At 39.3% G+C, this 21577-nt stretch overlaps 1 protein-coding gene across 3 annotated transcripts in view; it reads left to right on the forward strand.

The window, feature by feature from the left end:
• The window catches only part of Nkain2 (sodium/potassium transporting ATPase interacting 2), a 1205517-nt gene that overhangs the window by 1155656 nt on the left and 28284 nt on the right, over positions 1-21577 (forward strand). For all 3 annotated transcript variants that reach the window (NR_197310.1, NM_001432842.1, NM_001432843.1), the window contains 1 exon segment: positions 13751-13811. Coding sequence is in view for 2 of the 3 variants with exons in the window: in NM_001432842.1 (NP_001419771.1) it covers positions 13751-13811 (61 nt within the window). In the remaining variant the exon portion in view is untranslated.

Consider the following 21577-nt stretch of genomic DNA (forward strand, 5'->3'; position numbering starts at 1 on the left):
CACCATTCCAGTTGTCTGCATTCTCTTAAGGTAAATAAAGAGCAGGATTCTTGCTAACCTATTATGAGTGAGGGGTCCATGCTGTCCTTTAGCAAATGCTTCTTGAACAATTTATTTACACAAAGTATATCTTCCATTTCTGACTCCGAAACTATTGCTAAACTGGGTATTTATTTATATTAACATGTATGGAGTGATCATAGAAATCATCTGGACTTTATTGTGTTCTCAAGAAGCAATCAAACATTAGTTTTCATGAGGAATTCCATCCCATCATCACTATCACCATTCAAGTGCTTGCTTTGAGTATACTGTGAGTTCTTAGTTCTGTATTTGTTCTTGTGTCTCCCTGCCTCCCCACTGTAGTCACAGTTCTGGAACATCTCACTTTAACTAGAGGAAGCATGGAAAGTATTTATACAAGTAGTGTCTACTGACGTGCACAGGAGAAAATGGGGCTATCCATCTTTACTCTGCATACAGAAATTTCCTTCAGATGATGCAGACCAGTGCAATCAGTTAGGATCCTCCCTATAATTACATTAGGTCATTAGTCTTCTCTAAGCTGTAAAACGTCAAGCAAAATAGGACTAAGGGTGAGACACCTAAGGTGTACCTGCTCAGAATGGCTTCAGAGTCATAGCTGATCTGTCTGTTCATTTCGAGCCCGTGTCTTGAAGCAGATGTGAGACAGAGTGCTGTCTCTATACTATTATAATGACGTCATCTCACAGTTTCTTGAAGTTTACTTCTGTAGTCTGCAGTTCTAGGTGTATCACATGCTCCTTAGCTCCTAATCCATCACTTCTGACATACAACAGAAATGTTAATATGGTTTTGGCACTTTCTTTCCCCACAGATAAATACCTAATTCTAGCTACTTTGGCATCTAATACAAATGCCCTCTGCCCCCCTCTCATGAGAACAATTCTTCTAGTATCTGATTTGTCATCACTAGAACGCCACACTCACTTCTGTGAAAAGCACTGATAATTTGTAACCTTGTCTATAAATGTTAGAATGTCAAGCAAGAGCTTACGTAATTTTTATCAATGCCTCACTTTTTGCCCTAGAAATTTTGCTATGTTTGCTATTATCTGAGATAAAAGTGTGCCGTCCTGTACCATTTGCCTCTCAGGAAATGTGTTACGTGCTGGTTTTGCTCACTTTGCATGACACTATTGACTATTCTTTTTTGTTTCTTCTCTTTTAGTGAGGTTTTTGTTTTAATTTGTTTATTTCATGTATGTGAGAATACTGTCGCTGTCTTCAGACACACCAGAAGAGGGCAACCATTACAGATGGTTGTGAGTTACCGTGTGGTTGCTGGGAATTGAACTCAGGACCTCTGGAGGAGCAGGCAGTACTCTTAACTGCTGAGCCATCTCTCCAGGCCCCTGTTTCTTCTCTTTTATTGGCTATTTTCTTTATTTATATTTCAAATGCTATTCCCTGTCCCAGTTTCCCCTCAGGAGATCCCTATCCAATCCCCCTTCCCCTTGCTTCTATAAGGGTTGTCCCCCACCCACCCATCCACCCACTCCCTCCCACATCACCACCCTGACATTCCTCTACACTGGGGATCAACCCTTCACAGGACCAAAGGCCTCTCCTTCGATTGATGCCCCACAAGGCCACCCTTTGATACATATGTGGCTGGAGCCATTGATCTATCCATGTGCACACTTTGGTTGGTGGTTTAGTCCCTGGGAGCTCTGGGGAGTCTGGTTGGTTGGTTGATATTGTTGTTCTTCCAATGGTGTTGCAAACCCCCTCAGCTACCTCAGTCCTTTCTCTAACTCTTCTATTTGGGACCCCATACTCTTCAAATGACCTTTTTAAATTGTGCTTTCTGCCTCAAATTATTCATCAGAAGCAATTCAGTAACTCTACTGTGCACTTCAAATGTGCAATTGTAAAGTTAGTTTTATTATTACAAGGGTATGGTGGTGTTGGTAGATTTTTATATTTCCCAATAATTTTCAGTGAATAGCAATAGGAAAGGACTCATTTGGCAACTAGGTGGCCTTCCTTTTACCATCTCCCAAAAGGCACGCGTATAAAGTTGTTGAGCCAGTGTTCTCAATGCAACTTTTAAAATTAATCTGATATTTTTACTCTGAGAGAAATTTTAGCTATGATGACATTTAAATTTTATCATCCATCCTTCGTGCTACCTGAATATGTGTTGACCTGTTAACTTTACTAGTAATGTATAAGACCCATTTCAAATTGGATCCATTCTTGGTAAGTCTGGACAGAAGACATCAGCCAGGCTCCAGAGAATAAGTTGTAATAGAGATGATCAGCTGAGGCAGTCTTACCATTTGGGTCAGTCCATTTCCCGCCCTTCAGTAGATAGTACGAGTTTGCAAGTGTGTCTTCTTTTATTTAATCTTTTCATATATGCTTAATACAGTCATTTTTGATGATGCAGCACAATGCTGAAAGGCTGTTATTGAAATATATTTCTCATAGATGGAGGATATTTTGTGGGCCCAAGGGGGCTGCAAACATTCACAATAAAGGCAATCTTTCATGAATGATTGTAGGCTGATAACTTTACCTCGATTATTCGTAACAAGAACACCTGAAACATAATGATTCTGCCGGTCAAATACTGTGAAATAAGAACCATCTGATGGACAGCCAAGATGGCATACCAGCCCACATATTAAATATCCCATTAAAGGCTCTTTATTAGCATCATTGATATAAGCATTAGACATCTCTGCTGAAGCAATCTGGGGAATACAATTGTTTGAAAGAATGGGTAAAAACCATCAGCAATGTAAACGTGTTCTCTGCAAGTACATAATATACTCTGGTCAAATTCCTTCTATATATATTGTATGATCAGATCAGGTGAACTATGAATTCGGAATAGAAAGGGATTGATTTGACTGAAACATGGCACTAACATATCTAGAATAGGAGTTAATTGCACATAAGAGAGTCGTGCTTGCCACCATCCCCAGCCCCAGCCACAGTTAGAAGTTGACTAATGATCCCGTATCCTAGCACTATCAAAAGTCTTGTGGAGCTGCATATTGGCCTGACAGCTCTGAATTAAATATGTCTTTGTATTTTGAAAAGCAAGTACAGTAGTTTGCTTAAATATATTTATAATTTTATACAAAAGGCTTTTAAATCTAAAGTACCCTGATTTCTATTAATTTTTACTGTGAGATAATATGCAATTATTAAAAAATACCATGGTAAATCCTGCATCTCCTTGACAGTTTTTCCTCAACAGTAACATGTTCCATGGGTAAACTAGTAACACCCATTGTATAAAAAAAAGCTTTAAAGTTTTCCTTCAACAATAATGTTTGGTATATAAACTTACACATCCATTATGGAAATCAGCATGGTGATTTTCTAAAAAGCTTACAGAGAAAGCCACTATATGGTCTACGTATACCACTCCAGAGTGGGATACTCAAAGGACTCTGTGTCCTACCACAGGATAGCTACAAACCCGTGCTTATTGCTGTTCTCTTTACAATAGCAAGGAAATGGAACCAACTTTGATGGCCATCAAAAATATGAACAGAGGGGTTGGGGATTTAGCTCAGTGGTAGAGCGCTTGCCTAGCAAGTACAAGGCCCTGGGTTCAGTCCTCAGCTCCGGAAAAAAAATATGAACAGAACAAGATGTGGTATGTACATAATGAAGTGAAATTTTTACAAAAATTAGTGGATTGGGAAATCATATTAAATGTTACACAGGCTCAGAAAGACAAATATTGCATGATAGCGCTAAGATGTGGGTCATTATTTAAAAGCTTAGATATAGTAAATAAGGGGTGTGAGAGTAAGTATAAGATAAACTCAATAAACTCACTTGTCCAAAAGGAGGACAAGTGGTGTCCAGAGATGTAGAGATTTTGGAGATGGCATGGAAACTCCCTGGCTAATGGCTATGTTGGACAGAGTTTAATGGGCCATTACAGAAGGTGCTTGGGAGTGGGAGTGGGGGGTAAGGCAAATGCCAAAACATGGAAATGGAAGATTAGATAATGATGTTTCTGAGGAGGTTGTGGTCGGTGACTTTAATATAAACTAGGTCAGAGGCCACTAGGGTGATATCTTGTCTAAGAATATGTATGACCAAGCTGAAGCTGAAAAGCCAACTTTGCTTGATAGGAGATCAGCATCACTGAGCTGAAATCTGCAATTCCCTGGAACAGTGGGAGGGTAGTTCCTCACCATCAGCACCCAGAAGCTGATTCAAGGGCACCAGGCTGCATCTCAGGCTAGAAGCAGAACTTGGTGATGTTCTAAGAATGTCTCATGGAGTATTGGTTTTGAAAGCATGGAAACGATTTCCATTTTTAGGTCCTGGATGGTTTTGTTCAATTCCTTCACTTGTTTGGTTGTGTTTTCTTGTAATTCTTTAAGTGATTTTTTTTGTGTTTTCTCTTTAAGGGCTTCTACCTGTTTACCTGTGTTGTACTAATTTTCTTTAAGGGAATTATTTATGTCCTCTTTAAAGTCTTGTAGCATCACCATGTAATGTGATTTTAAATCAGAATCTTCCTTTTCTTGTGTGTTGGGGTACCCAGGACTTGCTGTTGTGGGAGAACTGGGTTCCGATGATGCCAGTGGCCTTGGTTTCTATTGCTTAGGTTCTTGTCCTTGCCTCTCACCATCTGGTTGTCTCTGGTGTTAGCTGCTCTTGCTGTCTTTCACAGTGCTTTTGACCCTCCTGTAAGCCTGTGTGTCAGAACTCCTGGGAGACCAGCTCTCTCCAGGTGGGATTTGGGTACCAAGGGCTGTGGCATAGGGTCAGTTCTTGGCAAAGAAGGAAACCTGAAGGATCCTGTCCTAGACTGCTCCTCAGTTCCTGTGTCCTGATAGCTCTGGGCCGGTCACTTGGAGCAGAAGTGGTGGTCTTACCTGTGCTCTCAGGTGTGTCAGGACTCCTGGGAGACCAGCTTTTTCCCAGCGGGATCTAGGTACAGAGAGCTATGTTAAAGAATATGTGTCTTAAGTCAAGCAAGCAGACAAAATATGTTATATAAGTGGAACTAAATAATGTAAGGTTTTGAAAGCTTGACAGATGACTCAGTGGTTAAAAGGGCTTGTTGCTGTAGTGGAGGACCAGAGTTCAGTTTCTATCACCCATGGAGGGTGGCTCAGAACTACCTGCCACCCTCACTCCAGGGGAATCTGACATCTTCTGCACTGAGCAGACATGGCAACTGCCTTACACATAAACTTAGAAAGTTATTAATTAATCTAAATAATATAAAATTTTGGAATTGGCTTTTTATACATGTATGATTTATTTATTTTTATGTGCATTGGCACTTTGCCTGCATATACATCTGTGTGACAGTGTCAAATCACTGGAACCAATGTTACAGACAGTTGTGAGCTGCCATGTAGTTACTGGGAATTGAGCAGTTCTCTGGAAGAGAAGCCAGTGTTCTCAACCACTAAGTCATCTCTCTAGCCCGTAAACTGGCTTGTTTCAAAAAGCACAAATCTATGGAATTCAATCAAGTTGCTGCATAAACCAAGACTTAGCTCTGTGCTGTTGCTGTGAGGTATTTTATAGGGCAGCTGTATACACTCTTTAATTCTCTGTACACTGAAGAACATCAGATTATGCCTTACTTCCAACTATTGAGGAGAAGCATGCTATAAACAGCAGAGTATGGTTTCAGTGTCTACGTGTCTATTCCTTAGTAAGATAAAGGTTCCAGACCGTAACTGCCTCTGTGGGTTTTAAGAAACCATGTTTCCAGATTGATGCCACATAAATGTTTCCCTTCCTGCTTTTAATGTTTTGTCTTTGGTTTTCGAACCTTTGACTGTATCTTATGTGAGTTTGTTTTGAATGATGCTGTCTGGAGTTCATACCACTCATTGATTTTGGAGGTTCATGAGGATTTTGTAAATCAAATGTAGAAAGTTCTCACTCTTTATTCATGTGTGTTTATCTGTCTCTGTGTGTGTGTGTGTCTGTGTGTGTATGTGTGTGTCTGTCTGTGAGTGTGTGTGTGTATATGTGTGTGTCTGTGTGTATGTGTGTGTGCATCTGTGTGTATATGTGTGTGTCTATGTGTGTATGTGTGTGTGTCTGTCTGTGAGTGTGTATGTGTACATGTGTGTGTGTCTGTGTGTGTGTGTATGTGTGTGTATGTGTGCCTGTGTTTGTGTCTGTGTGTGTGTATGTGTGTGTATGTGTGTGTCTGTGTTTGTGTCTGTGTGTGTGTGTCTGTGTGTGTGTCTGTATTTGTGTCTGTGTGTGTCTTTGAGTGTGTGTCTGTGTGTGTGTCTGTGTTTGTGTCTGTGTGTCTGTGTGTCTGTGTGTGTGTCTGTGTGTGTGTGTGTGTGTGTGTGTGTGTGTGTGTATCAGCACCACGTTTGTAAAGGCATGGATGCTAGTTCCTTGGTTACTGTTCTGTGTGTGTATGTGCCTTGATGCTCTGTTTACAGTGTTCATCACCTTCTCTGCTGCCTAAAATGTACTTTCTGTCCCTGTTATCAAGCCTAAATATTTTTTTTTCCTTAGGACAAATTTATCTTTTTCTGAGGCTGTTTTCTTATTCTAACAACAGCATTATTTTTCACTTCTAAGTTTTCAGTTTTCCCACATTGACTCACCCTCATAATTTTTAATTATTCTCCGAGACCTGCCTAGATTTTTTCCTATTTTCTTTTGTTTTATCTCATTTGTTTATAAGTGGTTATTGAAGCGTTTAATGGTTGTTAATTTAAAATACTTGTCAGATAATCACTTCCATTGATTCTCATTTTATTCATAGTGAGATCCTCCTTGGATTGATGAGTATTTTTTAATTGAAATTTAATTGAAATGTGGACATTTAGGGTATCATGTTATGAGCCTCTGGGTTTTAATTAATGCTTCTGCTTGTGTTAATTCATCCCGTAAATTTTGACAGGCGGAAGGAGAATTTCAGGCTATTTCTTTCAAGTCAGACTAGAAGTCCAGGATCCTCATTTACACTCCATAAAGATTCAAAATAGGAAGGGCGTGTCCTTCAGGCAGAGAGGCAATGAACTGTCCTCCAACCAGTATCCCCCTCACTGATAGCATCAGAGCTGAGATAAGTCAGAGGACACTTTGATGCTCCTACACGCCCCTCACAAACACTACAGGGTAAGGATGGTTCTCATTTCTACTGAGCATTGGTCCACAGTCCTGACTTCACACTGTCTCCTCTGCATTACTCCAGCAAGGAGGCCTAGGGTGCTGTATTACTGTAGAGTGAAGCTAGGAGTTTAGATACTAACTCTCACATGGAGAAACAGGGGTCTTCCGGAATCCTAAAGATCTACAGTCTTTGTTTGGCTTCTTAGATGCCATAGCCTGGCCAGGGAAGAAGTCTTTGCTCCCTGCTCTTTGCTGTGTTAGCTGAAGAATGAGAATACGGCTTTTTTCTGCTTGTTTTTCCTGTAGTATTGAAGAAGAGGTGATTGTTCATTAGACTGTTTCCTGCAATCCTACCACTTTCCCAGTCCTTGGGCTAAAGAGAGTAGGTTTCCCCAAAGTCTTAGGACACAATGCTAGACTCTGAGCTGCTCAAGTCTGAATCTGGTATATAAAAGATTTCAGTAATACAGGAGGGATAACAAATGAGAAAGGAAATAAGGGAGGGAAGAAATGAAAGAGGAAGAAAGGGACAGAGAGGAAAAATTCACCTTGTATCCCTCTCCTTAGAGAACAAGGTCCCTCATTAATAATGACTTTTTTCTTCTTCTTAGGCTCTTATGTTGACTGCAAACTTGATGCTTTTACTTGTGCTTAGAAAGGCTAAGGAAAAGAATTGTCCAAAAATTCATCTTTCTAGAAACAGATGTTTAAACTATAATATTTTGAACACCAAGGTCGTTGCATGGTTATCAAAATTGAATATTTCTATGTAGCTGCCAAAGGTTTCCCTTCCCTTGTATATCTTAGCTTCTAAGAGACTATCTAGGACATCTGAGTACAGCTTGGTCTGTGACACAAAATGGAATGTTAATCTGATTTAGTTCTGGGGAAAAATATCATTTCCTTCCTGTCAGTAAATGATGTCAGGATGATGGGTAACACCTCTCTGGGTGATTTTGGAGTGAACAAATACTATTGGATCCATGAAGATGACAGGGTGAATGAACTATAAAATGGTTTATACTTAGCTGCCCTTCAACACAAATGCTTCATTTTTTTTCCTAAGTGGGTAGCTTTTCCTGCCTTTGGTACAATACCATGTGGATCTTCCTTTATTACTTGATCTATATAAAAAGAAGAAACAGTAAAAGACATTTCTCTTTTAGAGATTCGTTTACTTTTGTTTCATGCATGTGATGTTTTGCTTTTATATATGTCTATGTGCCGCATGCATGTCTAGACTCCTTAGAAGCCAGAAGAGGGTTCTAATCCATTGGAACTGTAACTATCTACAGTATGACCAAAGAGCATTCAGTGCTCTTAACTCCTGAGCCATCTCACCAGCCCCAACCACTTCATTTTAATGACAGCAACTCATATCTGTAACAAATAACATGAGTTACTCTTTCTAGTGTGTGCCCAATTCCTTCTCTTCAAATGGTCAGAAAACCTCTGCCTTAGGCTCCCTTCCTCCTCTCTAAGGGTAATATTTACTTCCTAATTCTTTTCTGAATGCTTCTTAGAAAATGTTGCCTTGATGTCCTTTTCCTTACTGTCTTCTCTCTCAAAGCCCTTCTGCGTCTTTGGGATTTGTCCCCCCAAGCATGCCAGCCTACAGCCTACTCTGGGAATGGCCTGCAATTTCTTAAGGGAATTGATACACTGATGTACTCGTAAAAGATGAGTAGATTACATTGGATGAAAGGCTGAGATCGGTAAGGAAAGAAGAGTATTCAGGATTAGCACTCTCCATTGGCACAGTGAGAAATGTGTTAAGGGACAGTAGAGACAGAAATACTATTTGTCTTGCAGCTACTAATAGCTTTCCATGGGACAGAGTTCTAAGTAAGCATGGTAGTGGTGTAGCTAAGAGGCTGGGCATCAGTTCAGGAGGGATTTTTGTCAAGAATTTTATGCTTTTCCAAGGGAACCCATTACATGTGTATAACAAGAGCAATTGGATACACACTGAAACCCTGCTGATTAGACCCCAGCCTGCGTATACAGTTTTGATCTATTGCTCTGGTATAAAGTTCGTAAATATCCATCATAAAAAATCTACAGACTTTGCTTGAGCATACACATCACTTTCCTCCTTGAGGATCTCACTCTGTAGAAGCAACATTAATTACTTGTCTTCTGGAAACATACATGTAATGTTGCTCCAAGGGTAGTTGCAGATTAATTAATGAATTAATGATTGCATCTGTACCACTTGTCACTTATACAATTTTATCCCTTTGTCCTGGCTACTTTTCAAATCTATTTGAAATTACAAATTCTACAAGATGGCAATGGGACTATATCAAAAAGAGTGGCTATAACCAAGGGCACTGTTGTCCTTGAAAAGGGACATATGGCAATGTCTGAAGAAAATTTTTATTGTCTCAGTGATTGGCTGTCTTAGTTCTAGAATGGTACTGTTTAAATGTGCTCAGCTTCCACAGTGTAAAACTGCCAGTCATAATATCAGTTGGTAGCACTGTTAGTCTCCATGGTGGTTTAGGTAGCATTTAAGAGATGATACCCAGAATTAGAAACACTGGGGATTATTAGAAATAACCTGATTTTAAATTTTTACTACTGGTAAAATTTTATAAGTTGCTATTGGGAAGTTAGAATGAAATTAGAAATACATTGGTGTAGGGAAATTGGAAGATATCAACATTTCTGAATCTGATAAGTTAGGGGAAAAACACAATTGCATTTGTATTTAGAGGTGACCAATTTAAAAGCTAAACTTCTGTTAATCAACAGGCTTTTTAATAGAATGCAATAGGATTTACTTTTGGATCAAAGGGACTCCCCTAGTAGTAAGAGAATGCTGCTGGATACAATTATAGTCTCTCTGATAAGCAGGTTGTAGGTAGGTCCTTAGCTGTATTCAGGGAGAGTAAACCTAATAATTGAGAATCTACCAGTGATACGTTAATGAGTTTAAACTCAATGGCCCTGGATCTCAGTATTTATCAATATTTGTTGCCTAGATTTTCATTTCAAAGTAATGAAATGATAAGGAAGAATCAAAAGGAAAGTTTGTAACTGAGGGGAAAAATGTTTTACAAATAATTCAACAAGTGCTTACAGCATAAAATAAGAATTAAACCATTGGAGTGGAGAGATGGCTCAGTGGTTAAGAGCACTGAACTGCTCTTCCAGAGGTCCTGAGTTCAACTCCCAACAACCACACGGTGGCTCACAACTAACTGTAGTGGGATCTGATGCCCTCTTCTGGTGTGTCTGAAGACAGTGACAGTGTACTCATATACATAAATAAATAAATCATTTAGAAAAATAATTAAACCATTGATAAGTCAGTAAACCTTAGTAACATATAGTAGGAACATAATGTGGAGGGGAAAGCAGAGAGCTACAGGCAGTACTTAAAGGATTTGCTCAACTTCACAGATCATTAACTAGCCAGCGCCAGACCCAAGTCCCAAGGATAATGTGCGCATGACACAAACTATTCAGAGAACAGATCATTCTCATGGCTCCTGGCACATAAAAGATTTAGAAAGGGTTAATATAATCCCATATAAATGTTCAATTGACTAACACTTTATTATCATTAGTTTTACAAATTTTGCTCCAGTTTGTTGTCTGTTAATGTGATAAATAGCCTGAAGTTGGGAAGGAAAATGGTTTATTTGGCTTATACTTCAAGGTTAGTAACTCATTACGAGGGAAGTCAGAGCAGGAATTCAAGCAGAAACTGAAGAAAAATCATTTAGAATTGCCGCTTACTGGCTTACTTCTAGGCTCCCATTTAGCTAACTTTCTCATACATCCAGTCCCACTTGAGTATGGACCGCCCACAGTGGGCCCTCCTACATCAATCAGCAGTTAAGAAAATGCCCACAGGACAATCTGATAGAGGCGTTTCTACAAATGAGGTTTTCTCTTCCCAAATGAGTCAATTTGACAACAAAGTTTAGACACTGCAGCAAAAAATAATAATCGTAATTAATAAATGATGATGATGATGATAATAATAATAATAATAATAATAATTTTGGATAACCAAGTGGTCCTCCTTAAAAGCATACATTTACAAGAAACACTAAATAGACACATCAAGTTGTATTTATATAAGGATTATTTTATACATATACACACATATACAATAATACATTTACACTAATAACTATGTAATAAAATAACTAAGTAATAAAAGACTAAGAATCGTTGAAAGAGGGGACATGGGGGAGTATGAATGAAGGGGGAGAGTGAAATAACTATATTTTCATTAGCTAAAATACATTTTTTGAAAAATGGGCCCTGTGATATTTTATATAATTAATGCATTATAATTTGCTTAGGTTTTTCTATTTGGTAACAGATATTTTACACTTTAAATAAAGCAGGCTGCCTGCTTATAGTTTGTCTCTCTAAAGGGGAAAACATAAGAACTTCATTGCCTTGGACTTTGTTACAGACACAAAATAAGCCAGTTTGGAGGTAGTAAATGTTTAAGTCTCTGGACGCTCTCATGTTTCCATATACTTTCAAATCAATAATTATCACTCATAAGCCCGTGAAAATACCTTATGGTGACTGATCTCTAAATATTTCCTCCCTTTTTGGAAACCTTGAACCACGTATTCTTCCTTTTCTTCTGAAAAGTTGCCTGTCTGTGCTAAGAAATATGGGTTTTGGGTCAGTTTCATGTGCTGCTTTTAAAATTGATATTCTCAGCTCTTACTCCGAGACCCACTTCTCCAACTAGGTATTGGGGTCACTTTGCACATCTGTGCATATGTGTAGGGCTCAAGACACTGAGTGACCAATCCCTCATTTGTGTCTTCCAAGAAACCTGATAAAGTTCCTTTTGACCCAAATACAGAGTATGTTTGTTGGGTTTTCCTATCAGAACTTTGCACAACATGGGATGTTCCCCTTGACAGTCCCACATCTTTTCAGTTGAGGGAGGTAACAAGTGCTTCCTTTGGAGTCTTTATCATCAGGTATTCATAAAATCCCTAGACTGAAGGCTCAGCAAGCTACAGAACATACAGTAGAAAAACGCAGAATGGTGAATTTAAGGAGGAATGACAGGAGACAAGGACTAAAGTGACAATAAATCAGAACATGTCAAAGGCAAGGAAAACCAAGACAAACAAAACAAAACCCAAAATACCACCAATGTTGCAAAAGCAAACAAAATAAGGACCAAAATGTCTTTAGGGATCGGAAAGCAAGCAAACACATCCAACCAAAGCAAAATGCTTTCAAAGCAAAGAAAGAGGGAAAAAAAATCAGGTACCTCAAACAAAATACTTTGAAGACAATTTAAAAACTTTGAAATAAAGAGTATTTGTCAAAGTAGGATTCTTAACCAGCTCGCAAAAAAATAAAATGGACCACTGACCAAACTAAAGGATGTCAGGAGTCCTGAAAAGAGCTCCCCAACATGAACATGCATAAACATGCATAGGACATGAGAGTAGAAAGGGCATAATGAGAGGAAAGGGACAGGTTTACGAAGAGGGAAGGAAAATAAGTGAAAGAAAGATGAAATATTTTCTCTTACTTGAATAAAAAGTCTGAAATTACTATTGCATATGTAATTACAGGATTATATATGTGTGTGTATGTGTGTGTGTGTCATACATGTGACAAGAAATCAGACGGGAGAAAGAAACAGTGAGAGAAATGAAGTGTAATGATGGTGGGCATTAGAAGTATATAAAAGAACAGGGAGCAAGGATTAATATGTATGAAAAATCTCACAATGAAACTCATTGTTTTGTGTAATAACAAAACACAGAATTCAACAAACTTGGATTGCTTTTGCTATGAGACACTGCTCAGTAAATTACATCGCCACCTCCTATCAGAGCTCTCATTTAATTAAATATTCTTGTTATAAAAGTACACAAATCCATTCAACCTTGAGGCTTAGATGTTAAATGACTTTGCAGTTCTTTATAATTCACATTTCAATGAACAAGGGCTTTGATGGCCACAGGAATTTTTCTGTGGTACATTTCAGATGATTTGGTAGGTCAAGTGCGAACCCAAACTCAGAGTGTTCTGACAATCAGTCTTACTCCCAAATGACCATCTCTGCATCTGCGTCTCTGTCATGATGCTCAGAATACCCTGGTTCCGGCTACATGTTTCAATAAGACTTTCTCCTACTTTCAAGGAGACTGTACAACACAATGGAAACTCCTTGGACTCTGTTGATAGTTGAGAGGAATTCAGTTTTAGAAACATAGGCCCTGACTTCAAGACCAATCTGGTATACATAGCCCAGAATAGCCATGGCTACACAGAGAAATTCAGCACCCCCCCAAAAAAAACAGAAAAATAAAATAAAATAAAAAGTACTGAGTCCATTCATGAACTCAATGTCTTCATGAACTATACTTCTTTTCCAGTCTGCAAAGACCTGAAATAATTGTTTTATATTTACCTAGCAATTAGCAAATCATACACCTGAATGCCAGAGAAGAAATAAAGCAATATATTTATCTCCTGCGTAGATGAATGCCACTGGAGTCAAACATCCACAAAAGAGTCAAGATTCAGTGATGTCTTTGAAATACTGCTCCCCCAGGGAGGTCAGACTCTTTCACCTTTGTGTAATTTCTAAAGCTTGTCTGTTTTGTTTCAGCTGGCGGGCTTCATCTACGCCTGTTATGTTGTGAGATGCATAACTGAAGAAGAGGACAGCTGTAAGTATTAAAGCTCTACTCCGCATCTTTCAAGTTCAAAGCTTCCTCAATGCTTCCTTCCTAGCTCTCTTGTCTCAGAGACAACACCCTTCAAGACCCCATCAGAATAGGTAATTAGCCTTAGTGCCCATCAGGCTAAGCCAGTCCTCACAAAAGAATCAGCATATTAAAGAAACAGAGGAGCATTCAATTTGAAAACAGCTTTTCCTCTTTCATTGAAAGGTATTTCAAAAAAAACTCTTCTTACAATTCTAGTGGAGAATAAAATGAGAGATTAGAGACAGAAGTGAATTCTAAAAGCAGTTAATATAAATATTTTCCTTCGTCACAGTTCAGTTATCGTGTACTGCTAATTAGTTTCATCGAGGACTAAAAATCTTGACAATCAATAATTGTCAATAGTTCTTAAAACTCTACCAACAATTGAATACCTAGTGGAAATCAATTGATATAACCACAACAGGTATGGCATGACCTGAGATGACATGATCTGATATGACATGTTAAGATACGATGTGATATGGCACGATATGGTATGGAATGGTATGATGTGGTACATTAAGAAATAGCATGATATGATATGATATGACCCATGCTAAAATATTTTGAGTAGTGGGGCAGGGTGTGATTGGGTACCATGATAAGGGGAAAGGAACCAGATGGATTCCTAGATGTCAGTCATAAGTAAACGAGTACGCAGCAGTGCTTCTTAAGGGAAGGAGAGTAGGGACACGATAATTACCTGAGTGTGAACAGGTTAGTTGAGATGTAAGAGAAGATATGGAGCAAGTGTTTATCATATGCACAAAAGCCTGACCAGAGATTGGGGCAGATAAAAGATGGTAAGGTTTTAAATGTATGGACCTTACAGTCTATGTAGTCAACTTCTATCGAGAATAACACTTTTACAAAATACTCATCCTCGTTTAACAAGGCTAAAAACAAATAAATTTAACACTGACAAATCAGAATGCTTATTTGTACACTCACATTCTGAGAGTGGTCTAATAAAAAAAAATGTGTTCAATTTTTCCTAATCAAGTTTTATTTGTATAGTACTAGGTAAGCAGAGCTGACCATATAGATCACAGAGAGAAAACCAGTTTCTCTATACTCCCAGTTCCCAGAGGAAAGGAGAGCATCGTCCTGCACTATTCCATGAGGGAAATAAAAAGGGTGGTCTTGAGACAAAGAGTAACAATGTTGAACCACAGTGAGCAGGTGCTGAGGCAAGATAAGCAAATGTAGGATTGACTGGCTTCTCTAAAACATAGTGTACCTATGAGGTAAGGAGACAGCTAAGAGGTTAAGGTAGTATGCCTATGAATTAAGTAGGCAGCTTAGTGGTTAAAGTAGTGTGCCTATGAACTAAGTAGACAGCTCAGTGGTTAAGGTAGTTGGCCTATGAATTAAGTAGACAGTTCAGTGGTTAAGGTAGTGTGCCTATGAGCTAAGTAGATAGCTCAGTGGTTAAGGTAAGTATGCGTATGAGTTAAGTAGACAGCTCAGTGGTTAAGGTAAGTATGCGTATGAGTTAAGTAGACAGCTCAGTGGTTAAGGTAAGTATGCCTATGAAGTAAGTAGACAGCTCAGTGGTTAAGGTAGTATGCCTATGAGTTAAGGAGACTGATCAGTGGTTAAGAGTACTTGCTGCCCTTACACAGCACCTGTATTTGATTCTTAGCAAACACACTGCTGCCAAAAACTGTCAAGAACTCTACTTCCAAAGAATTTTACTCCCTATCCTGGCTTCATCTGGCACTGCATGAATGCAGCATGTAAAAAAGGGAGAAAACACCCTTATGCATTTAAATAAATAAATAGATAAGCAAGCAGAAGCCATTCTTAACCCAACAGATAGCTCAGTGGATAAAGTCAGATCTTCTGAGTATGAGCCCTAAGATTCATGTGGTTTAGAAGAAGAGAACAAACCTCACAAGTCGTTCTCTGACCTCCAGACACAGGTAAATTAAATAAATGTAATTTGTAGAAAGCAGTGCCCCTGTGAAATCCATGTTTACAGTCACTGTGAAAGCAATGTTTCAGAAACATCTAAAATCCAAAGGTGTTTTAAAATGAGCCTAGGAAACTTAAGAACAGCTAGTGACATTTTATGGATATTAAAACTTTAGTTTATGGAAGCTAAAATATAAATAATACAAGGTCCAAGAATTGGTATAGAATCCTTTCATTAAATTTATTTATTTATTTATTTATTTATTTATTTATTTATTTATTTATTTATTTATTTATTTTTACACTCCAGATTGTATTCCCCTCCTGGTCCATCCTCCGACTGTTTGACATCCTGTACCTCCTCTCAGACCCCAACTCCCATGTCTCCATGAGGATGTCCCTACCCTACCCACCCCACCAGACTTCTAAAACTCTGGGACCTCCAGTCTCTTGAGGGTTAAGTGCATCTTCTCTGACTGAGTCCAGACCTAGGAGTCCTCTGCTGTATATGGGGTAGGGGCCTCATCTCAGCTGGAGTATGCTGCCTGGTTGGTGATTCAGTGTCTGGGAGATCTTGGGGATTCAGGTTAATTGAGACTGCTAGTCCTCCTACAGGGTTGCTCTCCTCAGCGTCTCTCAGCTTTTCCCTAATTCAACCACAAAGGTCACCAGCTTCTGTCCATAGGTTGGGTACGAATATCTATATCTGACTCTTTCAGCTGCTTGTTGGGTCTTTTGGAGGTCCCTTTTTGTGAGAACTCCATAGCGTCAGTAATAGCGTCAGGCCTTGGGGCCTCCCCTTGAACTGTATCCCACTTCGGACTATTGCTGGACCTTCTTTTCCTCAGGCTCTTCTCCATTTCCATCCCTACGGTTCTTTCAGACAGGAAGAATTATGGGTCATAGTTTTGACTGTGGTATAGTAACCCTATCCCTCACTTGATGCCCTGTCTTTCTGCTCGAGGTGGGCTTTACAAGTTCCTCCTTCCCACTGTAGGCCATTTTGTCCAGTGTCCCTCTCTTCCAGTCCTGAGAATTTCTTGCTCCCAGGTATTTGGTACATTCTGGAGGGTCCTCCCATCCTCCTACCTCCGGAGGTTGCCTGTTTCTATTCTTTCTGCTGGCCCTCAGGGCTTCAGTCCTTTTCCTCTACCTAATTCTAGATCATGTTCCTGACTCCCGCCCCCATCCCCTTTGCCTCTCAGTTCCCTCCTTCCAATATGTCAGAAAATACAAATTATAGGGATGTGTCTTAGAGAATTCTGTCCTAAGTAAGTTTTACCAACATCATGCAAATCCATGAAGAACAGAAATCTCTAATACCTTTTAGATAGATGAATCTTATGCCACAATATCTAATCAAATGCTTCCACAAAACTTTTAAAAGTAATGCCTTTTTTTCTATTTCGTTACCTTCCCCATTCATTAATCCAGAGGATAAGAAACTAATTCCTAAACAAGTTTTTTCATGGTGATCTGAGAACTTCTTTTTTCTGGCTTTTTTAAGCCATTGGCACTGAGATTAGATGGGGGCAAGCCAAGCACATAGCCTACAGGTCAGGGCTGCTTGCGTACAGTGACTATTGGTGACTTGTAATTTGTTTATCTGTGGTCATTTCCATCAACAATTAGGGGTCCTTACAGAACAAACAGATGTCATTTCTCACACATGACTGTTGTCTTAGTCTCTTTTGATGTGCTTATCTAAAGACACTGATCAGAAATCTGACTTCTAAAAATCTCATGTAAAGAGGAGTTGAAATGTTTGTCCAACTTGGGGAATTTATAAAGAAAATTATTTGACCCTTATTTTTAAGAAAGACAACAAAAACAACAAAAGGGGGTTCTTGCCAATCCAGAGGTGCCGTCGTATCTTTTTAAAGCTACTTGCTTGTCGAATTAGCTGTCTCCATCCCTAGAGGACAGTTTAGGGTCTGAAACTTGTGGCGAGAACACACTGTAGAGATGAGGACAAGATTATGACTACCGGATGAATAAAGTAAGCTTGAGGCTGATCTGAAAGTGAAAAACTCTGTGCTCAGACTTCACAGTACCCAGCAAAAGTCAGAAGGAACATGTATCCTCAGGATGTTCCGCCCACATCTCAAAATAACGACACTGAGATTTAATGACATATGAATGAATGCCTAGGCTATAACTGTTGATTCATTCCCCAAATAGCTCATAGCTTAATTAACCCATTTATTCTAATATATGAATGCCACATTGCTGGTTACCTTTCCTCAGTTTCATGCATCTCTTTCCTCAGAGTTTGAAGCTCTTCCCGTACCTGACTATATCCCAGAGCTCCTATCTCCCTACCAGAACTCCCACCCACTATTTCCTGCCTCAGCTAATAGGCCCTGAGCCTTTTACTGACAGTACACCAAGAGATTCTCTCTGCAGGAAGAGGCATCAACTTCCAAGGAACCGTGAGCCATGAGCGAGGACACAAGTTAGACTCCTGGAAATAGTAAGAAATCGTTATTGAAATAGAGGCTACTAGACTACATAACACGGGCCTGGGGAAGGGAAATTGAGAGGAAGAATAAATATTTCAGACTAGCCTCATACGATGTAGCCAAGATGACTTTAAACTTCTGATTTGATTCCTCCTGGGATTACAGGCGTGCCATGTTTTTGCAACGCTGAGAGTTGAGCTCAGAGACTTGTGTGTGCTAGGTGAGCACTGATCCTACAGAGCTTCATGGCTACCCTTACAACGGATCCATTAATACAACCTCTCTTTGCAGCGAAAAGCTTGAACTCCATAGTCTAAACCAGACCCTCAACCTAGCCAATGAGCTGACTGCATGAAATCACAGCACACCACTGCCACCTGCTGTTCACACTGCAACATGACATTTGGTAGCAGGCTGAGGATGTTTTGTTTCCTATGAATCAGTAGAGTAGCGCTGCCATGATAAAACACCACAACAACAACACCTTAAACAACAGAAACTCATTCCTTCCAAGTTCCGAAGACTGAAACTCAAGATGGAGATGTTAGATTGTCCTGAGACCTCTCCCTGCCTTATATATTGTACCTATTCAAAATCCGTGTGTACCCTTTTTTCCATCCCTTTCTAAGATATTCTTAATAATTTGAAGCCGGTTGGACTGCAGCCCTGTTCTGATGTCCATATGTAACTTTAATTGACTCTTTAAAGGCCCTAACTCAAATTTAAGCCTTCTATCTGTAAAATGAAGGAGCACAAATCAGGCTATAACCAAACACATATATACACAAACACAGCACGTATGTACACACAGAAGCAGGCATGTACAGGCACAAACACACACAATATGTTTCTTAGATGCTCGAGTGTATTTATGGAGGGCACAGGAGAGGTGGCCTCGGATAGAGTTTTGGGGTAGTAATACTTCCCAGCCTGGCAGCATCTTCCCTAACCTCAGGCAAGAAATCCAGGCACTTTCAACTGTGACATCATCTGCTTTTAGATGGAAAGTTCCACACCAGGAAAAACTAAAACCAAAGCATAAACTCCGTGTCTCAACAGTTTTACCTTAAACCCAGGGCCCATTTGAGCAGTGACGCTCAGAACACACTTGGATGTGCTTGTCCTGCCTTAAGAGAGCAGACTGGAGAGTGGGCATCCTCACTACTCTTTATGCAGAGCTCCCCTGTCTCTGACCACGCTGAGCCTTAGGTTCCAAGTCTCCTCCATCCACCTCCTACCCCATATTTGTTCTTGTTTACAGTCTTCTATAAAAGAAATTAAAGTGTCTGAGGTCTGAGGTCACTGGTCTTCATCCTTTTTACCATATACATGGCACTTTCCTCTGGCTTAGAAGCCCCCACACCCTCAGCTGCACAGCAGTGACACTTTGTCACTTCAGTGACAAAGTTAAGAATTTACCTTCATGTGTTACCTGCTATTAAAAACTCTTTACAGAAAATACTCATAATCTGTAAGAGGGGAAAAGTCTTTCAGCACATTACTTCTCCATTTTCATTAGTTTCCTTTTTAAAAGTAATTTTATCAGAACAAAGTACAACTAAATGTTGGTCCCTTGCAAATGCATCCATTTTTATGTACCTTTTTCTAAGTACATTTTCCATATCTATGGGTTCTTTTACTTGTAGATACAAAATGGCAGATAGAAAATATTTGGGGAGAGGGAAGAGTACACTTGCACAAAATATGTCCAGATGTGGTGTTGTCCCTGTCAAAATTTCCAAATAGTATAATGTAGCGGCTGTTTATTGTACAGAACATTTTCACTGCACTGGATACTACAATCCAATGCTGTACTACAGAGATGATTCTGTGTACACTGCAGGGTGTGTGTAGGTTATATATAAGTTCTGTGTCATTTTCTTTAGGGTGCCTGGGCATTTGTGCATTGTGAATTCACAGGAAGGTCCTGGAATCCCCTCAACTACTGAAAGCTGACTATGGCTACCTTACCTAATAGAGATGCAATGCATTTCCAAGTGTTATTCAACATGCAAATCACCTGAGGGAAAGCCGTGAACTGTCGTAACCTAAGGGACTTATTCTGAAAGCAATATTGGAAAATGAACTCTAGCTATTTAAGTTTGGAGTTAGACACATACAAATGCCCACCAACTAAACGCAAATGAATAAAAACCTATCCTAAATTCTCTCAAGTAAAGGGGCCTAGGGACGAAAGTCTCGGTCAATTTATAGAATCTTTCTTTTAAAAAAGAGAGCCACAGAAATGTACTCACTGCTTTCAGGATAATAATTTACTTTTGTTTGATTTTTCTTCTAAAGCCTGCTGGCCTCTGCTATTTATCAAACTACCTTCTGTGTGTTTTGAGCATGTCTCCAGATGGCCAGGGTCATTAGGCTCAAAGGGAACCCCTTGAACATAGGCACTTACTATGCAGGGGATGTACATGTACCCTGCCCTTAAAACATCAAGCCTAATTTTGCTTGTAAATGAATAGAGATTTATACAGAAAGCACAGAAAACTACAGCTAAAATAGTAAAAGGAGAGAAAGTCAAACTGACTACAAGTGAGTCCTGATCTTCGGGTGATGTGTTGGTATATCATGGTTCCTGCTTTTCTTCCTGACCTTCCTTTTATCAACTGTCCTCCCTCCCATCTGTTCTTGTCTCCTTTCCACCCTTTCTTCCTTCCTTCCCTTCTTCCGGTCAGTCATCCACCGTGCTGCAAACATGGTTGTTCAGATCATGCTATACACTGTGCTTGGTAACCTGAGGTTTCTTGTTATTTTAAATCCTCCTCAGATATAACCTCAGAAGTGGTAACAAGCAGTTCAGGAAAAAGTAGTGTATTTATGTGTCTGATTGGCAGGTGAGGGGAAAGAAAAATAGCCTGTCTTATTTACCGATAATCATACTCAAACAATCAAATGAAAAATGAATAGTTTATATAATTTGACCATCTCTTTATAACAGTAACAATCTTAAAGAGTTGACAGATTACCAAGTGAAATAACCTTATCTTTATTTGTCAATTTCCAATCAGACCAATGTTCATCATTTTTCCTTAACTCTGAATAATATCACATATTATTAAATGGGAAAGGTCCAGACATTGGATGTCATTAACATTTAGTTATGTTTTGCAGAACCGTAGTGGGATCACTGTGAAAGATATCCCTTCCTTCTTCTCCCAAAGCACAGAAACTTTGTATTTTATTTCAGGTTCTTTCATTTTGCCTAAGATTTCTTTTCTTTACAGGAAGGGGTGGATGGATACAGGGTCTCTCTATGTAACCCTGGCTGTCCCAAACTTGCTGTGTAGACCAGGCTAGCTACAAATTCAGAGATCTGTCTGCCTCTGCTTCCCA

The sequence above is a fragment of the Rattus norvegicus genome, chromosome 1 (genome assembly GCF_021556685.1).
Source record: "Rattus norvegicus strain SHRSP/BbbUtx chromosome 1, alternate assembly SHRSP_T2T, whole genome shotgun sequence".
Classification (NCBI taxonomy): domain Eukaryota; kingdom Metazoa; phylum Chordata; class Mammalia; order Rodentia; family Muridae; genus Rattus; species Rattus norvegicus.